Below are 25,768 nucleotides of genomic sequence, written 5' to 3' on the forward strand. Positions count from 1 at the left end.
AGCTATTCTCTCGACATCGCAAATTAAATTTCGCCGATAATTAATTATTTCGATCAATTTTATCTGTTATCGATAACTCATTGACAATACTCAATCATCTGTTTAACAAATCAGTGATAAATATTTAGTAACAAGTTTATTTGTTTTCATAATTTAATAAAACATTAAAAATATTCAACAACATTCCTTTATTATTGCTCTAATTCACGAAAGTGCGGTATATAAACATTTATTTTGCATAATATTGTGTTGAATATATAAAAATGTCACTGTTGGATGTTGACTCATGGTAAATTATGGGGATTTAAGTCGCAATACTGCTTACAAAAGGCTGATATTTAATCTTACAGGTCCAGAGAATGCGAGGCATGCTCAACGCTTAATCAAAATATTATACAAAAATTGCAACTACGAGAAAAGCGACAAAAAAATTCACAAGAATATAATCGTCTCACAACTGCAATACAAACTGAGCTAAAGCAGTTCGAAGGTGAAGTCAAGGAGCTTAATCAGAAGCTCACACTGTTGGAAGGAACGCGATCAATGTACAATTTGTTTTAGTATTATGTTTTATAAATTTTTGTTCTATTATAAACAATTCTCTGTCCCAATTTAGAGAACCTGATGAGCTTTACCGCAGAAAGCAACAAGTGGACGACCTACAAACTCAGTTGGCACAAGTAAATCGTAAGGTCACGCAAGATACGCGTGGAGAGCGTGCCGAATTGTTTGCTCAACCGCCACATAGTTTGATCAATCAACCTGCGGGTCCCAATGGGAGTTCAATTCCTGCAGAAAGTGTTGGCGATGTAAACGTTTTAAAGCAACATCAAATCGATATATTAGAACGCCAAAATCGCGGCTTGGAAGTTTTATCACAGACAATATCGCGACAGCGAAGCCTCGCTTCACAACTGGGGCAAGAGGTTGAGAATCAAAATGGTAAGTGACATAGGCATTGTATTATATATAGGTTAGGTTAGCTTTGTCTGTTGGGCCAACAAATAAATTGTTTATACTTTTCAGATATATTGGACAATTTGGCCGATACTATGGATAGAGTTGATGCGCGTGTACATGTCGAAACGGGCAATATTGGCGAAATAAATCGTAAAGATAGTACATGGGGTATGTATGGGAGCGAAAGGATGACACTAATAACAGATAAATAATTAATTTGTTATTTAATAGGTTATTGGCTGGTAATCATAATGCTATTTATCGCCATTGTAATTGTGGCAGTTATTTAAAATGTGCGTGCCTACAGAATTGAAATATATTTTTCAAATAATTAGTAAAAATAATAATAATCAACGGTATTAACGTAATATCATATAAGAAAGTGTATATAAAATAGTGTAAATAAGTGTAAATCTTGCTAAGATTGGAAAATCACTTATACCAAAGGGTGAATAAAACGATATACTCGTAAGGCATATTTACGAAAGAGCTCTTACTTGTATTATATCTGGAAAGAAAGTTCGTTTTGACAACGCCTAAACGATTTTTAAATAAAAAAGATTTTTTTGATCCTAATGTATTTTTAATGTGTATCACTTTAACAATACCGTTACTACATGCAGCTTATTACACTTTAGAGTGACTAAATTTCACTATTCAATTGATTTGGTTTAAGATCAAAACATGTTTTAGCCAAGTTCTCATTTGGGATGTTTAATAATAATAATGTATCAGTAATTCATATCATTTTACAATTAAGCTAGGTCTGACGCATATGGTACGTTGGCGAGGTTGCCTACGGCCGCAACGGACAATTTCGATGAGCCAGCTTTCTTGGCAGCCTCTTGCACTTCTTGCTGAGTGATACCATCGACAGCAGACAACAATGAGTCGACGCTGTGTACCTGTTTCAGATGTACAGCCTGTACACCGATTTCATTGATCAAAGCGCTGTCTGTTGAGTAGCTCTCCAAAATGGCAGCTTTAAGCAAAGCCTTTCCACGATTAACATCACTGGAAGATACCGAGCCGGATTTCAGGGCGCGTGTCAAAGCATCTACGGCCTAATAATATAAATATTTAGTATTGTAAAGAAATAATAGTCGATTTGATATCGATTTACCTTGCCGATGTTTTGTCCATCGGTAGAAACCAAGAAGCCGAACAGACCAGCATCTTCATAGGCAGCATTAATGGTTTGGTATGAAACGGATGCATCAGGTACGGCACTGTGCAAAGCTTTGCCAAAGGAGCCATTGATATTGCCCCGCTTGGTGGCAGCACCACCACCTACAGCTTGCTTCAAAATGGCAAATGCCAAAGCCTCCTTCTGGTTGAGCAGAGCACCACCTTGTCCAGCTACAGCGACGTGAGCAACATTACCAGCAGTATCCTTGCGTGCATCGCCACCATAGTAGCAAGCGGAAGCAGATTTTCCGGATCCGGATGCCAATTCAAGGTTCTGTGCAAAACCAGACAGGGTGTTTTGGTCAATACCGACTCCTACAACTGCGCAACGGTTGGGAGTGAAAGTGTTGGCAACGTAATGGAGCAGTGACTCGCTCGACAACTTTCCAATTTGGTGTTTTGGTATGTAGATCGAGTTGCCCAAACCGGAACGGAAAGCAGCCTTGTGCAACAATTCTACAACGCGCGCCTTTTTTGAAATTTGCAATTAATTTCAAATGTAATTTATGTATTAAAGCAATTATTTATATTTTACCTGTGGTGAAACAGATGCCAATTGATTACGTAGAAGTGGCACATTGTCAACAAGTTCCCAAGGCTTGAATGCTGGTTGTACAAGGTCTTGTAAATAACGCAAGCCTGTCTCTATCTGATTAGACGTAGTTTCGACGGTGTAAGTAACCAATTCACGATCGTTCGATGCACTCAAACTACCACCAACTTGTTGGATATTACGAGTGATGGCAAAAGCAGTAGAGTTCTTGGTGGATAAGCTACCAGCGAGGCGTAACAAGTGTGCAGCTCCTTGGTTTTCGTAGCTTTCATTACGAGATCCAGCACTAAAAATCATATCCACAATAAGTATAACCGTTCAAGCGTTACCAATTGTCAAGTTATTACTCACCGCAAAACAATGGATACACGCGTAACCGGGAGGGAGGCTTCGGCAGTGGCGACCACTAATTTATTATTCAACACAGTTGATTGGACTTCAGCTGCTTGGCCCAATGGACGTGGGCACTGACTTGCCAAACCGCGTTTCTTTAATGTTGGAACAAAATATTAACAATCATTTTTAGCGGAATGACAGATAAGTATATGGGTAAAATTGTTTTACGTAACCACGGTTCCCCCAAGTTTTGGGTTAGCAAATTGTCAAGAAATTTCTAATATAATAACTTACTGCAATCGAACGAAGGAAAGGTGCCTTATTTGCGTTGCATGCCATTTTTCGAATATATTCGTTTATTTCTATGGGCAAGGATTGAATCCAAAAATATCGAAATTTAAGAAATTTTCTTAATCGGCCCAGTCCTCACACTACACTTGACAGCAAAGATTTTGTAAGTGCTACCAATTTGTATAATTATGAGTGCTGCCAAGCAGATGCAATAATTATTGCCACAACTTTCAAGATGTCACTGACGTATGATTGACTGATACAAGTAAATAAAAATGATTTCTTATTTATATAAATCGTAGTGAAAATAATTTATTTAAAGCGCTAACTAAATGGTTTGCATACAAATTTAATTAATCTTAATCTTTCTATTAGTAATTAAACATTTCAAATTGACTTTTACTCCACAAATATATGTGTTTATAAAATGTAATGGCAATACTGACGTGTAAAACAAATAAAAACAAATAATCCATTTGTCATTTCACAAACGTCATTATGAAATGTACAACTGGTGAAGAAATATAGAAAACTATTGGATTGTATTTTTGTGGTGTTTAATGTTTTTAGAAAAACGCAAATAAATAACTAATATTAAACATTCAGTTATCTACGGAGTATAGTGAAATATAAATAAGATCTTCTAGTGCAGCAAACCAACAAAAAAATGGCATCATTCTTCAACAATCCATTCTCAACTCCAATTGGACAACGAATAGGTAATTAAATTAAATAAAAAAACTAAAATGTTTTACCGAAAAGTCAACAAATTTGCTATATTCATAAGAGTGTAAACAATAATGTGTATACTTTGTGAAGCAATAAAAATAACTAAATCTGTAATAGATACGATAATTGACTTTTCACAATACTAGTCGGCATACATATGGATGTGTGTATGTGTATACGCTAATATAAGATAGAAATAATGCATTCGAAGCTGGCGAAAATATATAGCAACAACTTGTCAGTTTAGTTATACTATAGTATTTGCTTTATTTAAATGCCTAATTCGCAATATTGCACTTCCACAAATGTACATTTTTATTCATACATTTCACCTCACATGTACATATATCTATAAGCTGTGTATGTTCGACATGTATTTCAATATTGTTGACTCACGCCATTGCATTTGCGGTGAGCAAGGGAACCCTTTAACCGACGTTATCTATATACGATTTGTTATTGTATATTTTTTTATGATACACTCGTATATACACTGTCTGCACATATGTTTATGAATATATAAAAGATTAGCTTGTTATGCTGATAGAGGACACATGATATGCGATTAACAAGATCACACTGAATCCAACTAACTGCAAGCAATATTTGGAATGCATAGTGTTATAGTAAAAGTAATGTATGATTTTTATAAATAAATGAGCTAATTTTTGCAACTGGAAAAAGCAACACAAAAACACATTTGTTCAACTTTAATTCAGTGTGTCTTTAACAAAGAATTTTGTTGATAAGCACCTGTAATAAAATCTAATGGAAGCCTTGGCATATGCTTTGCTATAATTACTCGGAAAATATGTACATACCAGCATTATTGTTGTAGACTTATTTATTTACTATTACCGTCATGTTACATAAAAATTATTATTTATACATAGATATATACTTTCGAATTCGACTTTATGCAAACAAATATCAATAATTTGTTTCATTTTCACACTATAATGCTAATTTAGTGTAAATAGTAATACTCATAGTTCACATTTAGCGGTGAATTTGACTATTTGCTCTGATGATTAACACTATTGTAATGCATTTTTGCACTCTATTCAATTTATAAACTCGGAAAAACTAATACCAGCCTGCTAATTGTCGTTTTGTTCTTTTTTAGAGCAAGCTACCGATAGTTCTTTGGCATCCGAAAATTGGGCCTTGAACATGGAAATATGCGATATGATTAACGAATCTTCGGATACGGCACGTGACGCCATGAAAGCCATACGCAAAAGACTCTCACAAAATGCTGGCAAAGATAATCAGGTTATTATGTATACATTGACCGTGCTGGAGACATGCGTTAAAAACTGCGGTAAAGCATTTCATGTGTTAGTCGCACAAAAGGACTTCATACAAGAGCTAATCAAATTGATTGGACCAAAAAATGATCCGCCAGCGGTGATGCAAGAGAAAGTATTAAGTTTAATACAAATTTGGGCAGATGCTTTTAAGAATCAACCGGATTTGAATGGTATTACACAAATGTACATGGAGTTGAAGAATAAGGGCATAGAGTTTCCACAGACAGATATTGAACATTTAGCACCCATTTACACACCACAGCGTGTAAGTAGCTGTGATTTAAAAAAAGTTTAAAAAATATATTTAAAAAATAACTGTTTTTTTATTTACAGAGTGTACCAGAGCCACCGCCACAGGTTGTACAACAGACAATTTCACCACAACACGCTATACCCATGGCGCCACATGTAAAATGCATAAAATATTTTTTGACAAAACAGCTTGATTGCAATGTGTGTTTATATTTTTAGAATAATGGACCCACCGTTTTGAGCGCGGAACAAATTACTAAGCTACAATCCGAATTGGAAGTGGTCGCACATAATATGTCAGTTTTAGGCGAAATGCTCACTGAATTAAAACCAGGACAGGAGGATGCAGACGACTATGCGCTACTAACTGAGCTAACAGCTACATGCAAGTGTGTACTAACTTTAATAATGTTATATAAGAAAAATGTTTTTAATTTGAAATTATTTGCAGAGAAATGCAAGCCAGAATTGTCGACCTAATCGGACGCATTACTGATGATGAGCTTACCGCTGAGTTACTACGTCTTAACGACGAATTGAACAATTTATTCTTACGCCATCAACGTTACGAAAAGAATCGCACTAGCAGTAGCACAACTTCGCCTTCGGCCATTTTGGGTGCTGCCATTGGTGTGCCACCCACAACTAGTGCCTCACAAGCTAGTGCAATACCAAATGATTCACGCTTAATAGATCTGGATGTGCGTGCTGAGAAGTTATCAAACACATTCAGCGCCATGAGTAAGCAAGCATGCTATTTATTTAGCCAAAGAAGTCTCAAGTAATACTATATCTTTTAGCTACCAATCCAGTTAAACCGTTAAACAAAGATATTGATGAGTTCGATATGTTGGCGCAATCACGTACCGACACTAATAAGTATGGAAATATATATTTTCTTCTGTTGGCAATACAAATTTTTAATTTCTTAATGAAACATAACCTTTCATTGACTCACTTCCTTTATGTCACTCATACTTTACAGCAAAAGCGATCTGTTGAAAGACATTCCCACTGTTGACGCTGCAGCTGGCAGCATTAATTTGCCATTCAAGCGTACTAAGGAAACAGCTGTTGTAAGCAAAGTGAGTGCATATTTTAACGCCTATTTATCAAGTAGTTTAAGTTATTTTTAATAATATTATACATCTGCTTACATGTCTATTTATATATTTTATTAAATTATATAAAAATTTTCATTTTAATTTCCATTTTTTTTTTCATTTCAATTGCGTTGTTGTATTAAACATTTTATTCTTTGTTTTGTCATATTTTTCGGTTCTGTATTGAAAAAAAAAAAAAACGAAAATGTTTCGTATTACGTAAACAAAGCCGGCAAGAGAAAACGAAGTTGATGAAATGGAGGCATGGTTAGGCAGTTCTGTAAGTAAACAGGTTAAACTATTTATTTTCTGTTTATTACATGTAGTTAAGCTACAAAAACACTAGGGTCTGCATATTTGCGCTGTTTTTTTATTGCAAGCAAACCATATATACATAACACTGTTGTTAATGTAATGCTAGAGAAATGTTTAAAAACAAAAAAATCATTGCAGAAAGAAGGCGCTGAAGGCTTTGAGGAAACCCTAACCAGCACCGAATTCGACAAGTTCTTAGAGGAGCGTGCCGCAGCTGCTGAAAATCTTCCCAATATCGCCGCAGGCAATACGAGTGCCAGCGCCACCAGTACCGCCGCTGTGGATAATCAAAAGAAACCGACTAAAAAAGCTGGTGATGATGATTTGCTTATACTATGAAGATGCTGCAACCTCGATAATCGCACACCTAAAACATAACCATTTTTTTTAAATGTCTACAACTAGCATTAGTGTAAAGCGCTAAACTAAATTGTATTTATTATTATAATTTAAAATGTCCGTTAGCGGTGGCAAAGCAAATTATGTTTCCCAATATGTTATTTACTATATAAGTATTGTATTGCAGCTAAATGTATGACATATATGTATATTTTTTTCCAGCACATGCACATAAATATAGGCAGGCATTGAGGCTGCGCGCTCATCATTGTACACATATTTATATAAAATTATGTGTGAATTCAACTGTTGCATACATTATTGATGCTGGTAATATGTGTCCAGTTCTTTTTTATATATATGTATATTTACTTGTGTAACAACACAGACACACACACATACACATATTGACCAAAGCTCAAAGTTGAAACTGTTTAACTTTTGTACATACATACATACATATATACATATATACGTTTATGTAAATGTATTCGAGTTGAAAATTCTGTAATTCGATAAAGACTAAATGTATTATTTCCTTATTTATGTACATGCATTGCATGCCTTTGATTGTTAACATTTTCTAGTAATTTTTTTTTTGTGTATATTTTAAGTTTTGTTATTATATAATTCAGTTGAAACCAATTGTAATTAATCTCTATATTATTTGCTTATATATTATTATGCTTTGATGTACATACATATACAAACACATATACATATTACAACAATATTCATACATTCATATACTATATGCACTTGATGTATTGGCTAATGGTGATTTAAAAACAAAGAAAAAAATTAAAACAGAAACAAAAAAATGCATATTGCTGTTTTTCAGTAAATAAAAATAAATGTATCAATCTAAAATTGTTTTAATGCAATTTAAATATATAAAATAATAATGTATTCATATTAACTTAATAATTATAAATTTTATTTACAATCATTTTATGAAGAAAAAAAACTATAATGTTTAAACATAATAAATACTACTACTATACACTAATTTGTTTGGCATTTATATTTGGCATGCAGCAAAGGGGAATGCCAGAAAAATTTTACAGTTAGTATGTCTATACTTGATTGAAAGAAAATTTGTATTTTAAATTCATCTCAACGTTTTAAATATAGAAGCAAGTTGAAGCTGATCAAACTAAATACTCGTTACAGAATATTAAAACAGTTAATAATATTTATAAATTAATAATAAAAATATTAAGTCAACCCTTTTGAATAAATAGTAGCAAAAAGTAGTTACACAAAACCCATACATTGGTTAAATATGGTTTATTTACATAGGCATTCAAACTGTCACATTACATTTATTTGCTATTGAATTTCACAAGATTTTTATTTTAATAATTTGTAGCTGAAACCATGGATAATGCTGAAACAATGAGTACCGTATTCTTAAAAAAAATATTGCTGAAAAATCCGGAAACCGATAAAAAGCGTTACATATATCTGCATAGTGAGTGGCATGAGAAACAGCTCGTCAAATTATTTGTGAAAGAATCGTCCACAACGCATTATTATGAAGGAAAAGTGGACGCCAAAGATTTTGTAGAGGCTGCAGAGGAACTGGATATTTCGTTGGACGAATATTTGGACAATCTCCAGAAAGTGCTAACCACAGATATTGGCTTGACTGGCTTTGAAATTGAGTTGGAACGTGAAAATAAAATACTGCGTGTGAACCGAACTGGGGATGTGGAGATTATGTATGTGGAAATACAATTGAGGGAAGCTGATAAAAATTATGATATGTTGGACGTTGCATTGCAAACGATCAACAATGAAAAAAGTAAAAATGAAGATCAGGTGGTAGAAAAAGCGCTAACAAATGTAATCGGTGCTGTTGAAGAGGTACTGCAAGAGAAAGAGGAATGGAAACAGAAGATGCTGAGCAGATTTGTTTTAATATTGAATGAGAAGAAAAATAAAATAGCCCGAATAGAAAAGGAATTGGAAAAGGCACACAAGGAGAAGAGGCGCGCCAGTTCTACACAAATGGTTGTGCAGGATAAGGAGCAAGATATGATTACAGATGAGCAAGCTAATAGCAGTGACGATGACTTCAGTGCTCCTACACAGCGGTTTACACCACCAACTACAGACACGTAATAAAATCCGTACATATAAATTTAATAAGTATTTTAAAATATGTAAACAAATATCTGTTGTATTAAATTTTTATATATAATAGTTGTTAATATAATACAATTTGCTTTTTTATAAAATGCTCAAATATATTAGCAATTTTGTGCTTTGGTGAATAAGAGCATTTTAAAGCGAAATATAAACATTATAATTGTAAATCCTTGTTCTAGATTTTCTACCAATTCCAATTGAACTTTCAACAATTAAAAGTTAAATTCTAAAACTAATTTTAAAATTCAAAGAAATATATTTATTTACCTTCCAAAACAAAAAACAGCTGCTATCATTACACACCATTCACAATAGTAATAATATAAAATATTTTTTTAAATTTTATAAATTACCCAAATTAGTGAATTCATTGTTGATAAAAATTCAATTATTTAATAAAACAAGAAAATAATTCTGATTTTCTTAAAGCTTACTTTCACCTATTGCTAATACCATTACAAACATTTAATTACCTGCTCTGGTTTTTCCAAACACCTGCCGCTCTGATTGTGAATAATCGCGCGCCCAATTGCATAGTAGATACCACATTGTTGTCTTGAGATATGTCAAATTTAGTTTGGAATTAATTTATAAACAATAATTTAGTACAACGACCATTTAACAATCTGAATTTATTCAAACTCATAATAAACTATAAGTAAAACGCGGTAGCGCCGCGTAATGAGTGATTCAGATGATACAGATATTTTGCTATTAATACCACCGAATTACTTTGCTACTGCTACCCCGGAGGAATTGGAAGAGTTTAAAACAGTTCAACCTGTAAGGACTCCAGCTACAGCATTTACAAGCAATGAAAATTACATGAGCGCATATATTGGCAACAGTAATCATTTGGATCGCTCAGAAAATAATATGCATGAAATGGAAGCAACTCTTACCGAAACGAATACAAATGTTGAAAACGCAACTGATCGGAGAAATATGGATTTGTTTGTGGCGAACAAATATATGGAACTGAATGAAATCAACTCCCGCTTGAAGTTGTTGGAACGTGAAAAGGATTGTCGTTTTACCGCTGCTTCCGACATATCCACCATATCGAATGGCACACAAGCAGCACGAAATAATAGGGAAGGAATGGTACATTCCACACCTAAATGTTATACCAACACTGAACGGCATTATAACAGAGATGCTGGTGGTATTTTAAATGAAATTGATAATTTCTTAGGCGATCGTAACCGTGAACAATTGGATAATATGCATTACATGCAACAGCCAGAACCCATTATTACAAATCCAAGCGTAGAAAAACCACAGCAAACAAAAAATCGCTATCCACAAGCTTATGCCGAAGTGAAAAACACATTGGGAGCTGACATGAATCTAATTAGCTTAAGTGAAATATGGGGTAAAAGTGGCCAAGGCACTGCTATTGCTTGTGCTGTACCACAGCAGTCGGTGTATATAGAAGAACAATTGCGACGTCAGCATCTGGAACGCACAGTGCATTCTTTGCAAACGCGTTTGCTTGAATATCAACAGCGGCTGTCGGTAGCTATAGAAGTGGATCGTGCCAAAGATGCAGCCATATGCAATGCACAAACGGAATGTAAAGCGTAAGTATTGCATTGTTATGCTGGATTTTCTTTTAATTATTCTACAATATTTTAATTGTGTTAAATGTATCTCCTTATATAGCTTGGATGCCGAAGTTAATCAACTGCGTGAAAAAGTTTCAAAACTTGAAGCAGATAATACACATTATAGCACTAAAATGGAATCACTTCAAAAGGAATTAACACAGGCATTAAGCTTAGTAACTAAATTTCAGGATAAAAGCGAAAAGCTGGAAAGTGAATTATCGACAACTTCCAGGTAAAAATTTATAAATTTTAATGAATGAATGATGCATCCTATTACCATTATATTTGACTTTTCTTCATAAAAACAATACGCATAACATATATATATTTAGAAAAACGAACGAGTGCACAACTATGTATAAACAACAAATAGAAGAGCTTGAAGTTAAGATTCACGGCTGCAAGCGTTCGGAAGAGTTCGCTATAAATGAGTTGAACAAATTTAAGGATAAATTGGTAAAAGTAGATTATCTAAATGAAAAGGTGCGACAAATAAAATGAGCAAAATTAATAAATATTTATGTAATGCATACTATTTAATTGCAGCTCAAAACACGCTGCGACGAGCTGGAAAAGGATTGCGGTACATTGCGGAATCAAAAGGAATTGTTGCAGGAATTTCAACAAAAGCAAAAAACACGCGCAGACACATTGGAAATACAGAAAAAAGCATTGCAGGAGAAAGTAACGGCGCTCACAGAGAGCGAGGTAAATAAATAATATTAGAAAATTTTATTATTCATTGATATAACTATTTATACAACTTATAACTTAGACGAATTTGAAGAAAAAAATGGAAATTCAACAGAAGACACTTAAATCACATTACCAACAACAACTAGAAAATGCAGTGGAACTCAAAATGAAGGAATTTCAACAGCAATTAGACAAGAATGAGGAAATACTTAAGTTAGAGGCGCGTGAACGTGAACGTTTGATCGCTGAACGTGCGGTCAAACAGATTGAATTAATTAATGAAAAAAATGAGATGGAGCTGAATTTACTGCAAGAGAAACAAAAGGAGGAAGTAGAGCTGTATCGCATACAACTTGCGAATGCCACAAAGAAAATTGAAGATCTGGACTGTAAACTGAATGCTTACAAAAACAAAAGGTTGCGTAAAAATAAAATACTTTTTAACATAAAATTTAATAAAATCATTTGCTTACAGAGCGGTGATAGCCGAAAAGCTGCACGGTGTCATGGAAGATCAATGGCAAAAGGCATTGGAAATATTGACATCACCAAGCAATCAATCACATCGCATAAGCAACAACACAGATTGCGAATCCTTGGCAAACAATGAAAATGCATTGGATAAAGACGAGTGTGATTATAAAACGCCCAAAAATAGTAAAACGCGTGAACGCATATTGAAATTCAAAGAGAATAATCTAAATAACGACAATGAGCGCAGAACTACACCCGAGCCAATGGACAGACTGCAGGCATACATTGAATTGGTTTGTTAAATACACTTTTTATGCAAGCAATTTTGTTAATTTATTTTATTTTTGTTTACAGTTGCTTAGCAAATCACCCAGTGAATTTGATAAATTGGATGAAATACTAGCTTTAGCTAGTAAAACCAAATCAACCACATCCAACACGAAATCGGATAAAACTGATAAACATATGAATTGCTGCAAGCCACCATGGCGCGGATAACAGTATTTTTTTTTTTTGTTTAAATATACTGTTAGGGTAATACTCGTATATATGCATACATGAAAGTACAAAGTGTAGCAGTATTCGCGCATTAGACGTGTTTGTACGTAATTATGTGTTTCAATTAAAAATAAAATGTTTTGTTTTAATTTATATTCTTATAGTATAGAAAAGCCTTGCAACTATAATTTACTTAGAAATAAGTATTTTTTTATTATAGTTAATATGATATTAATAAATGTTTTATACTCCCGAATATTTATTCATAATTCGAAAAAAAAAAAAAAAAAATAAAAAATAATAAAAATAATAAATTCACTATTTTTGTTTGATTTTTTGGATGTACTGGGGAAAACTTTAATTATGAAATACAAAGCATTGAACTTTTAACTATATACAGTTGTGTTCAAAATAATAATAGTGCGTGTGTTAGAGTCTCTCTCATTGAAATTGAAAAAGAGACGAAATATATTATGAACAGATGAAAATAAAGTCGTTCTTTTTGGAGGCACAGGTTCACGACAGTATGTGCATTGTCCACCGAAGATTTATACCACCCTAGACACACTACGATGACGATAAAATATGGAGGGTCAAAAATATTAGTTTGGGCTTGTCTTTTATTTTTATGGTGCTGGGCCCATATATCGTATCTACTAGAGCTCTTGGTATTCGACTAACCGAATTAATCGAATAGGGCATTATTCGAATAATAATATTCGGTTGGCACTATTCGGCTAGTCGTCAGTCATCGACTATTCGATTAACCGCTCGTTTTCGACTATTCGGTTAACCGTTCGTTGTCGACTATTCGAATAGTGTAAGTTCATTCATTTTCTTATTTTTATTGAAAAAAGTGAAGCATTACAACTAACAAAAAACCCGCTATTTCTTTATGACTGTCATACCAACACTGTTGTCATATGCAAAATTAAAATATGACTGATACAACACTGCCTGGTATGTTTCTTGAGTTCGCTATGCATACCCCTACCCACTTGCTGCCGAATTTTTTCAGATTTTTGCGGCATATGCCTAGTACTGCAGTAACCAGTAACCCAGTGTGGGCGGTCGGTGGGTGAGGCTTTGGGGCGTTTTGGGGCAAAACTTCGACGAGTGGGTAGTCGGTTTTCTGTGAAGAACCGGTTTTTTTTTGGGTCAGTCGGTGCTCACAAGTGTTGTATTTTTTAAGAATATTAAAATATGACATAAGACATACAAAAAAGCTTGTGAATTGCCTCCTCTCTGATTATGATAAAGTGGCTGGAATACGGAAAATCAAAGGCTTTTAGACTGCAAACCATTTTTTTTTTTCGAATAGTGACAGTATAACTATTCGCATAACCGCAGTAGAACGACTATTCGAATAGTCGGAACATTGCGACTAACCGAATACTGCTAACCGGTTATTATTCGTACGAACGGTTACAAACCGGATATTCGAATAATCGGTTTTCAGGTTAATCAAATAATTTTAAGAGCCCTAGTATCTACACTGTCATGGATCAACATGTCCACGTTGAAATTTTTCTTTATACATAGCATAATGTTACCTTATACTGAAAACGAAATGGGTCTTCCAGCAGGATAATGAACCGAAACTTACAAGTTGGCTAGACAAGGGGTGGTTTCGTATCAATGGTTCGACCTCATTTCCATAGAAAACCTATGGGGTGATATTCAGAAAGGCAATAATCGCGAACTTTGGGTAATATTGATGGTTTCTTGGGAAGAAATACCTTAAACCCGTTATGAAGGCCTAGTCAACTCTATGCCGCGTCCCTGTAAGGCAGTTTTATATAATAGAGGCTATTCGACTGTACTGAACCTCAATTCTTTGTATCTATACATAATTTTTAGATTTAGCTATGTTTCAGATACTGTTTTTAAACCAGATGTGATTTACTTCTATTTTTTTAAACAACGAATTTTCGAGTTTTTTTAGTTTTATTAGCATTATTGAAAAATTTTGCGGTTTTTATACTCTCGCAACAAAGTAGCTAAGGAGAGTATTATAGTTTTGTTCACATAACGGTTGTTTGTAACACCCAAAACTAAACGAGTTAGATATAGGGTTATATATACCAAAGTGATCAGGGTGAAGAGTGGAGTTCAAATCCGAATGTCTGTCTGTCCGTCCGTCAGTCGATGTAAGCTGTGACTTGAGTAAAAATTAAGATATCTTAATGAAACTTGGCACACTTATTTCTTGGCACCATAGGAAGGTTGCTTTCGAAAATGAGCAAAATCGGACCACTGCCACGCCCACAAAATGGCGAAAACCGAAAACAAAAATTTGGTATGAAGGCGTGGCCTACCCCCAAATAGGTTTTTTGTACATATCTCGCAAACCAATGAAGCTATATAAACCAAGATTTCTGTAGTCTTTTTTTTAGCCACATCTTAGTACAGACCAAAAATGAAAGAAATTGGATAATAACCACGCCCACCTCCCATACAAAGGTTAGGTTGAAAATTACTAAATGTGGGTTAAGTCACTAACAAAAATGTCAGAAACACTAAATTTCACATAATGTCAGATGGTAGCTGCACTCAGATTTTTTTACAAAATGGAAAATGGGCGTGGCGTCGCCCACTTATGGGTCAAAAACCATATCTCTGGAACTACTCGACCAATTTTAATGAAACTTGGTTTATAATAGTTTCCTTACATCCTAATGATATGTTGTGAAAATAGGCCAAATCGCTTCACAACCACGCCTACTTCATATGAACTTCGATGTTCGGTTACACCCGAAATTGGCCCTTCTTATAGGTTAATATATAAAAAGCCAATAATATGTAAAATTAATGTTTCTGTTATGTTCGTACTCAATTTCAACACAGACAAAAAATTAATAAATTTTTATAAGAAATTCGAATATTGAGTTCATAGCACTATTATTATTTTGAACACAGCTGTATCTACGGTATGTATGTTGATGAGAAGTATGTACTTACCGGTTGAGACTATGGAATAGTAGAATTTGCTTTTGAAAGTTGTGGATTCAATGAGATGATGATTTGTAATGAATAGTACAGCAATGTGGAGTGTTAAGTAGATGCTGACGTAATCCGCAGTTGATTTACGATTATAAAAAATACTTCATATACAATGAACAAGTATCTGAACGGTCGGATTTAACCTCAATCTGCAGCATCAATTTTGAATTTTTGTGAATAATTTGTTCCTTATTAACAAAATGCTGAATAATGTTGTTTCTTTCGTTCTCTATGTAGGATTGCGTAATTGCTTTTATTCATAATCACGGGAGCCTTAATGTTATTCGAGCCTTAATTAAGACTATTTAAGCTATCTGCGCACAGCGCTTGACTTTATGAGAGGCATAATCATAACAGAAACACTTTTAGAAGTTAAATGTATGTATAAGGTCGTTTAAAAAAATTTCTAATATGACTCGTCTCTTTCGGCTTGATTTAAATTGATTTAATATTTTTATTAGTTGATAGAAGTTGCCCTGTGAATTAGAAGTGTTATTTGAGATCACCACATTTCGAACAAAATTATAATTTCACGTTGCTCGTATTAAAATAAATACAACTTACCGCATTAAAGCCCTTCTTTACAACAACAAATTATTTGAATTTCTGTAAAATGTGATTGCTTTTTAAATATATTGTATGTATGTGTTTGAGTGAGTTTTTTTCTTAAGCTTATGCTGTATAATTCATCACGCCCATTACTTATATGCTATTTGTGGAAATTTCGGTGAATTTCCATAAAGTCCCTCGGTTTCCCACACCTGTATGTGCGAATCTTTAGTGAGCGCCACAAGGTGCTGATGTGTTGAGTAAACAATACTAAAAGGAAGAAAACTATATTTATTCACCACACACACATATATTTTTAATAAATTTCATTTTTCTTACCTTCGTATATTTGATATGCCTGTGATGATTTCGCTGACAAAGCTCAAATTCCAACTGGACCACAAACGTATGGTGCCGCCTTCCACAGCGGTGGCGATCACATTGACACCCACACCTTCCTTGATGTACGAATAGGTGGCCGCCAATATACGATCCTCATGCACAATATGTTGTACATAGCGCGCGTTTACCGTGTGCAAACGCAATATGGATTTACCATTTGGATGCACGGACACATTCACGAAATCTTCGAGACTCTCCTCGGTCACCTCGAAGCATTCATCGGGCACTGATGCTGTTGTTTGACCACTATCAGCGGGGCTGTTGCCGTTAGGTTTCTGATTTTGTCGCTCCGGCGATGCCTTTTGCGCCAACTGCTGCGGTGTAGTGTGCACAGTGACAATATCACCCAGCGTGGGGCTTATAGTGATCACCGTTATTGGCGAGTGATGTATCTCCGCAGGTCTATCTATTGTGCGCACATAATTCCAGCTGGTGGATGGAGTGTGGATTAAAACAAATGTTATTAGATATCAACAAAGTGTGGCACTCACTTATTTAGGTCCCAAATAACGGCAATACCATCGCGCCCTGCTGAGACGGCAATCTTGAATTCAACCGATAAACGTATACTGGTTACCTCGTCGGTGTGTCGCAACAGTATTGTCGGTCCTGTCCATGAGAGATCGGCGCAATCGCGTTGTGGCGCATCGGCTGCTGCGCCGCCGGTAGTTGAACTCAGCAACGGTGTTACATTGCCAGTATCACTTTCATCGGAATAACTTTTGGTTGTAAGCTTGCGAAATGCCGAATTATATGAACGTCGCAGGCCACGTATATAATTTTGTCGATTCTTCACCGGTCGGCTATTATGCTCTGTGTTGCCACATTTGTATATACTTATGCGTCCCGATTTGTGTCCAAACCAAAGTTGATTGGAATTCGGATCAGCACCGCAGGCGGTAATATCATCGATAACCTGACTGCGTAGTATATTTTTCGGCTTCGTGTATAATTTATTTAACGGTTGTATACGCACAATGTGATCATCATAATCCCAAGAAATCACATTGAATGTATCGACCTCAGCACCTTGCATAATGCACGATTTCATTGGCAAGCCATAAACGGCGTTGGTATTATTGAATGAAACCAGATACTCGGCGCTGGGTATTTTATAGATATTACCAAGCGTCGGCGCTGGTAGCTGCGGTGAACCCAAGTAGACGCCCCACCTCAAGCCACGCACAGTGGGTAGCACTTCCTTAGCGCCCAGGCAATAGTTGAGTGTTTTCGTTTGTGGATGTGGATTTTTGAATAATTGCCGCGGCATTTGGCCATAGGTCCTAATCATGGTCTCAACAGCTCTGCGCTCTATTGGGTCCACTGTTATGGATTCCAAGAATGACGGATATGTCTGAAAAAGTAATTTAAATATTTAATTCACATTTGAAGTCTTCCTTTAGTGTTTGAAATTACCGCCGGGTGGAAAACATTTATTGCTTCCACAGCGCTGTCACCAGACTGTTTATAGCCGAATATCAGATCGATCCAATTATGCAGCTGATTGCGTGTCAACTCTGCTTCCAATGCCTGGCGATGTATGAGCACGAAAAGACGCGCATCTCGCAGACACCACGGTGGCAATTGTACGTCTTCAACGCGTTCGCCATTTTGTCGGCAGCCGAAATCGAAACGTTCGAAATTTTCAAAGATTTCCGGTAAGCAGAAGAATTCCGGTATCAGCTCTTTGACGTCTGTGGGGCTATCACGACTCGCCAAATTCCAGGTGGTATTTAATGAGTGAAAGGTACGATCAGGTAAGTCGAAATTATTGTCTGAAGAAATGGGGAATTTTAGTTTAATAAAAATGAAATAAATGTGAGTTCTTAGCATAAAACATTCCCTGGACTCAATATAGTAGGGAATCTTCGTTTTTGTAATGATGAATAAGAGTCTACAGTAAGTAGAAAAACTTAGATTTTATGCGCCTAAAATTATACTAAGAGTAATTTGTGACTGAAATGTACTTTTAAAAATACTAATAAGATACTGATCAACAACAATGAAAGGGACATTATTTTACAATATGTGACTCTGAAATAGATAAATGTATATTAAGGCAGTAGTCTGCTTACAGGCTTCAAAAAATCGATTTTTTTGTTTTGTTTTAAATCTCTTCCAAAACTATCCAAGAATATGTCTTTAAAATTCCAGAGGCCAATTCGACATATTTTCGAAGTTAGAGCAGTTTAAGTAGCCGAGCGTCAAGCAGGTGCGAATGCTCAGGCAGAACTTTAAAGCGCGTTTTCTCGAAAAAACCAAAGTGATCTAGTTTCAGTATTAAATTATCTTCTATTTAAACTAAAAAAGTTGGACACAAGTATTATTTAAACTACTTGTTTTGCAACTTAAAGTCAATTTTTTTTCTTAAAAAAGTGAATTTTTTTTCAAAAATTTGGAATTTTATAACTTCATTCATCATTCGGTATTTAGTTCATAAAGAAAAGAAACTTATAAAAATAAAAAAAAAATAGATTCGACTGTTTCAGACTCCATCACCGGCACCGATTTACAAGTGCATACTCCAGGCGCTCCAAACAAATACTTACAACTTTGAAAAAATTTCAATATTTTTTAATAATAAATATTGTTTTTTAAGCCTTAAATATAGTACACTATCGTCTTTAAATTCCGTTTACCGCAATCATTTCCTTCCCTTTCAAAAAAAATTGCTAAAAAAACGTTATTTTCGGTTTCTATAGCAGACTACAGCCTTAAGTAAAATAAATACAAAAAATGCCAATATTTACCTTGATATCTGAGAAAATAACTGGTAAAAGGCGGTACACGCACGAGGAAATGCAGTACAGTGCCAGAATTCGAATAATGCGAGCTATAATGATAAGGTTTTAGTGTCAAAGAACCCATGTTGGTCATCGTATTGTTGAGATACTATAAAACAGGAAAATTAAATTTTAGATATCACTATAAGATTATTCTGCAAAATATATACCGTGTAGGTGGTGATGTAGTGCTCCTCATTGTCCTCATGCTGCACCGCAACCGGTTTCTCCAACTTGCGAAAGTTCGTCTGGTCAGTCAAATCCAAAATATCCGACGCATAATTAGACAATATCCATGGAAATATGGGATATTGCATGAGATCATTATAAGTGCGACCGGCAATTTGATTCAGTGTCATTAAATACTCCCAATTGGTCAATAAACCCTCGCGCCACTGCTGCGTAATAACGAGTATCTTCGCTTGATCGGGATGCGTGACGATTTTATCACAAAATACATCGTACATAATTTTATAATCTTCCTGATTTTGTAGTGAGAAAAATAATGATTGATTTGTATCCAAAAATATTTCGAAAGCCTTCTCCTGATGCTGATAACGTTTCAACCAAATTTCACTTATACTCGAGATATCACAGTTAATATAGAAGTACTTGCAACGATATGTAGCCATAAAATACAGTTTATGATCGGTTATAATGATTTCACCATCAATCTCGCCATCGACGGGTAGAAATTTGGCAGGAAAATTATAAAGTATTTGCGAGTTGAGCGAAATATTGAGCTGTTGATCATAACTGGATAGTAGATATTCCAATGGACGCACATATTCGTTGGTGAAAGAGGCACTATTGTTCATTGTAATATCAGTGGTACGTAATTCTGTTGTGTTGTTGTAATAGTCCTCCATGAAAAAACGTTTATCGATATCCAAATGACAGCGACGCAGGCGCGTGTGTACTCTCGATGGGCCCTCGGTGTCATCTAACTCCCAAGAACTGGAGAGTGTACATGGAAATATAATTAAAATTTGCAGAACAAAAATAAATAAATAAAAATATATAAGAAATATAAAAAATATATAAAAAATATTAAAAAAAATAAAAAATTATTAAAAAATAATTAAAAAAAGAACAAAAAATTTTTAAAAAATATACGAACAAAAAAAAAATTTAAAGAAAATGTTTATAAAAAAATAAAAAAAAATTTAAAAAATAAAAAAAAATTTAAAAAATATAAAAAAATATTTCAAAAAAAAAATATTAAAAAAATAAATAAAAAAAGAAAATATACTTCGGTACATACTTTTCGGAACGCTCCTTTGAGTGCCATGGTGCACCTTCGTGTGTCATGCGTCGCACAATTCCTAACCACTTATTGTATATGCTGGCGTCGTCATAGTCTTTTAATTGATACATCAGCAGCTTGCGTTCGGAATTCTTGAATATCAAAAACTGAATTATTACCTTACACAAATAATTTATAACAACAGCGACCAACCTGCAGTTCCGCAACACGCCTGGTATTCAACATTGATGACTCAATGCAGCTCACAGCCAGCGACTCCAGACGATAAACGGTCTCTTCTAATTTTACTTTTTGTTCGGCCGCTATAGTGCTACGATTGAGCTCAATGCGCTCCAATTCACTCTCTAAATTCCACGTGGAGTCATGTTCGTTTATACCCAAATGCTTGCAGAGGCGCTCCAAGTTCGGCAATGGTTTCTCCAAATCCTCCAGCAGACATAACCACAAAAACGATTTGATTATCTTGCCATCACAAATGACAGGAGGCGAAAGCCCGGCTTGACAAGAGTTCCAAAGTGCATCGACAATGTAGGCGCGTAGTTCATGTGGACGCGATGGTTGCAGACCCCAAGCAATGAAATTGTTGCAACGCTGACTGGTGGCAATGCTGTAGGCCACAATCAATTGGAATAGTTCCACCTCGGTAACGCTTGGTGCGTACTTCGCATCGCAAATGGTGAAGAATTGTGCGCAACGATCGATTAGTAGACGCAATCGCTCCTTGGTCTCGGCGAGTGATAAATTGGAGTTGGGCAGCGCTATAACTGGGGTAGAATAATAGTAACGCTTATTAAAATTTTATATATAATATGTTTGTACCTTTGAAATTCTTCGGTTCGTTTATCGACTCGAAGAACATGCGTATCCATGCGTATTGCAGACGCGCTTGCGCAGAACGTAAATTCTTTATGACCGAACCAGTGGCACCCTCGTGCAGGAATGTCAGCATATTGAGTATATCCCAAACGTACTAAATACAAGAGAAGAGGTTAGGAAAATTAACTCCGCGGAAAACAGTTTTCACTTATACTTCGAGTTCGGCTTAATTGTGTCTACTTTTGATATCATTTTGATTTACATATTTTAAATACTTATTGACGGTAATTAATTACCGTTCTAATGACAGCCTGGTCTAAGAAACCGGAACGGATTCTAATTTTCAGTCAACAACATTCTTCAATGTAATATGGACAAGTAAGGAAAGGCCAAGTTAGGGTGCAACCGAAAATTTTATACTCTCGTAATTTATTGATGTAAATTTTATTAATATAACACACAATATGGACTATATATTCGGCATAAATCATATATAATATATGAGGGCTGAGGTAATTCCTAACCCGATTTCACTCATTTTCACCCCCAAGGTACACTATATCCAAGACTATACGCTCCCATAATTTGGCAAAGAGATCTGACATATGAAACGATATATAGGTACATACATATATGGGGGTTAGGGAAGTTATGACCCGATTTTAACATTTTTTTTACAGAGACACATTATTAACAGAAAAAGATTCGATGTGAATTACATTAAAATATCTGATAGATTTTTCGATATTTTCGGTGAAAAATTACCCTTAAGCACTGAGTTTTATGTGGGAAGTTGGCGTGGTTGTGAACCGATTTCACCCTTCTGGGTGTTGCGAAATTATTATGTACCAAATTTGATCGAAATCGGTCGAATAGTTCGCGAGATATGGTTTTTGGTCCAAAAGTGGACGACGCCACGCCACATAAGCTTTATATGGGAGGTGACCACTGTATATGTTTTCGGTTTTCGCCATTTTGTGGGCGTGACAGTGGTCCGATTTTGCCTATCTACGAAAGCAATCTTATGCTGCCAAGTTACACGTGTACTAACTTTCATTAAGATATCTAAATTTTTACTCAAGTTATCACTTGCACGGACAGATGGACGGACTGACAGACGGACGGATTTGAACTCTACTCGTCACCCTGATAATTTTGATAACATAACCCTAATCTAACTCGTTTAGTTTTATGAAACTATTATACTCTCTAACTCGTTTAGTTTTATGAAACTATTATACTCTCTTAGCAACTTTGTTGCGAGAGTATATATATATTTTCAGATGAAGTAAAAAAATGATAAATTCATCTACATCTTTCGAATTTAGCTCAGGATGATGAATGAATCTATATTTTCAATATTTTCATATATAAAATACCTTTATTTGTCCCGGCGATTTCAAAGACTTCTCGCCAATCTGCGTTAAAAGCACTACAATAGACTCCTCTATGACGGCATCAACAACACTAGAGCCCAAATAAAGATTGAAGAGTGACTTAATGCAGCAAAGCAGCAAACCGGCATCTATTAAGAGTTGTTGTTGTTCGCTTTCCTACAAAATTGAACGCCATTAAGAATTATTTACAAATAATTTACTTAAAAACAAACCATATTGAACATTTTGTAGAGTATTTTAAATGCTTTCGCCTTCAGACCGCCCTGATTGTTGGTCATATTTATGACAACTGAGAGTAGCGTATTAATGCCGAAGCGTTCAACGATCTGTAAGGTCATATCACAGTGCAAGATTTTCGTTGTGCTATAATAAACGCCGGTGACCCATTCCAAACAGGCCTCAAACATCTGCATATCGGTTGTATATATAGACATTTGATTTGCCAAGTGCTGAGGATACAAGTTCTTAACATGTTGGTTGATGTCACTTGACTGTAGGCGCTTCAGCAGCACGGCAAGTAATTTGATTATGGCCGTACGCACGGCACAACTGCTATTGTTGCATAGGACCAATATAATATCGACTTTAACATAATGCTTCAGGACCTGTGAATTGTAAAAATTTCAAATTTTGGTAATGGATAATATATAACGGATGATTTGTTATACCTCTTCTACAGCATTATCGGGTAAAAGACAGAGGAAATTTTTCAGCAGCGTTAACAGACCCTCCTGCAACGCAATAATGCCAGGCCAACTGTAGAAATCCGTCTTGACGAGCAATCGACTGCGACGTTGTTGCGTTGTGGCTGTTTGCGTTGTTGACACGACTATTTGTTGGTTAGTTAGCGCTTCTTTATCAGTATCGCTGCCATCAGCTGGCGCCACGCATGATTGTGTGCTGCGTTTGCGCAACTTCGGTGTCTCAGCATTTGCTAAATAATTAAGTGATGCGTGACGCAAACGCTTATGACTAATCCGATTCGGTGTATAAGCGGCTAATGAGTGTCTTCTCTCAGCATTACTCGGAGTTTGCTGTTTTCTCATTGGACTTGTTGGCGCATGCCTGTTGGGTGTTTGTTTGAATTTCATGCGCCAATTCTCCACATTAACTGGACTTAGCAAGCGCAGCGCTTTCTTATTCAAACGCGCGCAATCGGCCACATTTTCTAGGTTATCTTCGAGTTCGAGCAAATTGCGTTTGAAGGGCGAGCTTGTCGCCGCAATATGTAAACGGCGTAAACGTTTGATGCGCTCATTTTGCTTGGCATTCAAATCGCTTTTGTCGACACTCACTGTTGGTTTGGCGATGCCGGGACGTTCACGTTTCGATTTGCGGCGAAATGGTGTTGTGACGCGATCGAAGCTGGATACAGCCGTTGAACGCTCCTTCACCGGCGCCAGTGGTGTGAGTAGAAAATAAAATTTCGATCTATCATGTGTGATGTAACATTCGCTAGGCTTCTGCAGCAGCAGCGATAGCTTCATTATCTCATCCATGAGTGATGTGGATGGCGGCGAACCGGCGAAAACGGATAATATAGCAACAAAGGATTCGGCAGCACTTTTTGATATGTATACGGGATTTGGCGATTCGATTACATAAACTTTGCATAAATTCAGCAACTCTTTGAGGAGACCCGCTTCACTTAACTGTTCTAAATTTAAATCACGTTGTGGATGTTTCTCACGTGTCAACGCTAAAATGCAGTGAAATAGCATGTCCAGCACATCCGAGTGTTCGACGCCCGAACGATGCCAATCCGAGTAACGATGTAATATCGATATGATCAATTGTGGATACACAACGATAGCTGTTGTATTTTCGCAAATTTCCAATGTGTCACCCTTTTTATTGATAATCGCTTGTGAGCAGGCATTATTTAAAATGCTACGTAAGAGATGCACATCCTTCGTGCAACGATCGGTTTTCACCACATAACCTATAAGGCTCATATAGTTGATGCGTAAAAACTCGGCATACAATTGGGAATCGGATAAGGCTATATTTAGGAAAATATCCAATGCCATGTACTGCGACAATGAATTACTGCTCAGCTCCACAATCCTTGCGAATAAGTAAAGTTGCGTTGAAAGGCCACCGCATAGCAAAGTAGTGGCTTGAATGGAGCGTAAATGATTCTGTATCAGCTCACCGTACAAAATCAATCCATAAACGCGTGCGGCTGAAGATTGAAAAAAAAAATATTATTAAATTGTTTATCAAAAAAGGTGAAAATTTAGAAAAAAACAAGTAAGCAAGGGATAAGCTCGGGTGAATCCGAACATTTTATACTTTCGCAATTTATTTGTTTAATTTTAATAAGAGAGCACACAATTTTACTCACATATTCGGAATAAAGTCCACTAAAAAATTAATATATATACTATATGGGGCCTGGGGCATTTTCTGGACTGATTTCAACTATTTTTGCCACCAAGCTATACTCACTAAAGTTTGCCAAGATATTTCACATATTTATCGGTTTAAGCGGTATAAAGTCCTCCGGAAGTTTGAAAATCCGAATATGAGGTATATAGGGGATAGAGGTAATATTGGCCTGATTTTGCTCACAGACGCACCCTGTTAGAAAAAACACATCTGCTTTGAATTTCTTTAGAATATCTGAGAGATTTGCCGATATTTTCAATAAAAAATTAACCCCAAACTTCTAGGTCCTCACTTTCGACATCTGGGGTCTTGAAAAGTTATAGTTCGATGTTAATGAGTTTTATATATA

At 35.6% G+C, this 25,768-nt stretch overlaps 6 protein-coding genes across 15 annotated transcripts in view; 4 read left to right on the plus strand and 2 right to left on the minus strand.

Moving 5' to 3' along the window:
- Positions 1 to 81: 81 nt before the first annotated feature.
- Positions 82 to 1,540, plus strand: LOC105211035 (uncharacterized). Its single transcript, XM_011182290.3, has 5 exons — positions 82 to 289; positions 351 to 545; positions 617 to 942; positions 1,027 to 1,128; positions 1,192 to 1,540. The coding sequence occupies exons 1-5, from the start codon at positions 264 to 266 to the stop codon at positions 1,248 to 1,250; spliced, it is 708 nt and encodes a 235-aa protein (XP_011180592.2). The 5' UTR covers positions 82 to 263; the 3' UTR covers positions 1,251 to 1,540.
- Positions 1,541 to 1,647: 107 nt separating this feature from the next.
- On the minus strand, positions 1,648 to 3,476 carry LOC105211036 (cytochrome b-c1 complex subunit 2, mitochondrial). The gene is made up of 5 exons (XM_011182291.3): positions 3,332 to 3,476; positions 3,053 to 3,189; positions 2,684 to 2,987; positions 2,084 to 2,617; positions 1,648 to 2,024 (listed from the first exon to the last, which is right to left on the minus strand). The coding sequence occupies exons 1-5, from the start codon at positions 3,374 to 3,376 to the stop codon at positions 1,716 to 1,718; spliced, it is 1,329 nt and encodes a 442-aa protein (XP_011180593.2). The 5' UTR covers positions 3,377 to 3,476; the 3' UTR covers positions 1,648 to 1,715.
- The window catches only part of LOC105211031 (lysosomal-trafficking regulator), a 33,792-nt gene continuing 11,355 nt past the window's right edge, over positions 3,332 to 25,768 (minus strand). For 6 of the 8 annotated variants that reach the window (XM_054230058.1, XM_054230061.1, XM_011182281.3 and 3 more), the window contains exons 11-24: positions 23,697 to 25,213; positions 23,241 to 23,633; positions 23,011 to 23,184; positions 21,635 to 21,785; positions 21,008 to 21,579; positions 20,813 to 20,946; positions 19,719 to 20,505; positions 19,516 to 19,657; positions 18,182 to 18,540; positions 17,257 to 18,119; positions 16,703 to 17,194; positions 15,773 to 16,633; positions 10,007 to 10,088; positions 3,332 to 3,584 (exon numbers count right to left, since the gene is read on the minus strand). In XM_054230058.1, coding sequence (XP_054086033.1) covers positions 16,513 to 16,633; positions 16,703 to 17,194; positions 17,257 to 18,119; positions 18,182 to 18,540; positions 19,516 to 19,657; positions 19,719 to 20,505; positions 20,813 to 20,946; positions 21,008 to 21,579; positions 21,635 to 21,785; positions 23,011 to 23,184; positions 23,241 to 23,633; positions 23,697 to 25,213 — 5,705 coding nt within the window. In that variant the 3' untranslated portion in view covers positions 3,332 to 3,584; positions 10,007 to 10,088; positions 15,773 to 16,512. The remainder of the gene's footprint in view (positions 3,585 to 10,006; positions 10,089 to 15,772; positions 16,634 to 16,702; positions 17,195 to 17,256; positions 18,120 to 18,181; positions 18,541 to 19,515; positions 19,658 to 19,718; positions 20,506 to 20,812; positions 20,947 to 21,007; positions 21,580 to 21,634; positions 21,786 to 23,010; positions 23,185 to 23,240; positions 23,634 to 23,696; positions 25,214 to 25,768) is intronic. The other 2 variants (XM_054230057.1, XM_054230059.1) reach the window with 2 other exon arrangements.
- On the plus strand, positions 3,805 to 7,776 carry Tom1l2_0 (TOM1-like protein 2). Of its 3 annotated transcripts, none has more exons than XM_054230064.1 (9): positions 3,805 to 4,047; positions 5,184 to 5,635; positions 5,704 to 5,778; positions 5,842 to 6,011; positions 6,074 to 6,363; positions 6,423 to 6,501; positions 6,608 to 6,707; positions 6,955 to 7,017; positions 7,179 to 7,776. In XM_054230064.1, exons 1-9 carry the CDS (start codon positions 3,996 to 3,998, stop codon positions 7,377 to 7,379), a joined length of 1,482 nt encoding a protein of 493 aa, XP_054086039.1. In that variant the 5' UTR covers positions 3,805 to 3,995; the 3' UTR covers positions 7,380 to 7,776. The 3 variants fall into 3 exon arrangements, with proteins under 3 accessions (XP_054086039.1, XP_011180595.2, XP_011180594.2); XM_011182292.3 differs by having other exon boundaries at positions 3,806 to 4,047; positions 6,955 to 7,005; XM_011182293.3 differs by lacking the exon at positions 6,955 to 7,017.
- Positions 8,674 to 9,607, plus strand: LOC105211034 (DNA repair protein XRCC4-like). The gene has a single exon (XM_011182289.3). The coding sequence runs from the start codon at positions 8,760 to 8,762 to the stop codon at positions 9,504 to 9,506; it is 747 nt and encodes a 248-aa protein (XP_011180591.2). The 5' UTR covers positions 8,674 to 8,759; the 3' UTR covers positions 9,507 to 9,607.
- Positions 10,059 to 13,066, plus strand: LOC105211033 (myosin-10). The gene is made up of 7 exons (XM_011182288.3): positions 10,059 to 11,116; positions 11,199 to 11,375; positions 11,476 to 11,626; positions 11,690 to 11,851; positions 11,919 to 12,256; positions 12,315 to 12,606; positions 12,668 to 13,066. The coding sequence occupies exons 1-7, from the start codon at positions 10,215 to 10,217 to the stop codon at positions 12,809 to 12,811; spliced, it is 2,166 nt and encodes a 721-aa protein (XP_011180590.2). The 5' UTR covers positions 10,059 to 10,214; the 3' UTR covers positions 12,812 to 13,066.

The sequence above is a fragment of the Zeugodacus cucurbitae genome, chromosome 4 (assembly GCF_028554725.1).
Source record: "Zeugodacus cucurbitae isolate PBARC_wt_2022May chromosome 4, idZeuCucr1.2, whole genome shotgun sequence".
NCBI lineage: Eukaryota > Metazoa > Arthropoda > Insecta > Diptera > Tephritidae > Zeugodacus > Zeugodacus cucurbitae.

Coding starts and splice junctions, on each gene's coding strand:
- LOC105211035 (XM_011182290.3), top strand. CDS start 264: ATGTCACTGTTGGATGTTGACTCATG. Junction 943..1,026: donor AGAGGTTGAGAATCAAAATG/GTAAGTGACATA, acceptor TATACTTTTCAG/ATATATTGGACAATTTGGCC. Junction 1,129..1,191: donor TCGTAAAGATAGTACATGGG/GTATGTATGGGA, acceptor GTTATTTAATAG/GTTATTGGCTGGTAATCATA.
- LOC105211036 (XM_011182291.3), bottom strand. CDS start 3,376: ATGGCATGCAACGCAAATAAGGCACCTTTCCTTCGTTCGATTGCA. Junction 2,618..2,683: donor TGGCATCTGTTTCACCACAG/GTAAAATATAAA, acceptor ATTTCAAAAAAG/GCGCGCGTTGTAGAATTGTT. Junction 2,025..2,083: donor ATGGACAAAACATCGGCAAG/GTAAATCGATAT, acceptor TTATATTATTAG/GCCGTAGATGCTTTGACACG.
- Tom1l2_0 (XM_054230064.1), top strand. CDS start 3,996: ATGGCATCATTCTTCAACAATCCATTCTCAACTCCAATTGGACAACGA. Junction 4,048..5,183: donor TCCAATTGGACAACGAATAG/GTAATTAAATTA, acceptor GTTCTTTTTTAG/AGCAAGCTACCGATAGTTCT. Junction 6,012..6,073: donor GAGCTAACAGCTACATGCAA/GTGTGTACTAAC, acceptor AATTATTTGCAG/AGAAATGCAAGCCAGAATTG.
- LOC105211034 (XM_011182289.3), top strand. CDS start 8,760: ATGGATAATGCTGAAACAATGAGTACCGTATTCTTAAAAAAAATATTG.
- LOC105211033 (XM_011182288.3), top strand. CDS start 10,215: ATGAGTGATTCAGATGATACAGATATTTTGCTATTAATACCACCGAAT. Junction 11,117..11,198: donor GCACAAACGGAATGTAAAGC/GTAAGTATTGCA, acceptor CTCCTTATATAG/CTTGGATGCCGAAGTTAATC. Junction 12,257..12,314: donor AATGCTTACAAAAACAAAAG/GTTGCGTAAAAA, acceptor ATTTGCTTACAG/AGCGGTGATAGCCGAAAAGC.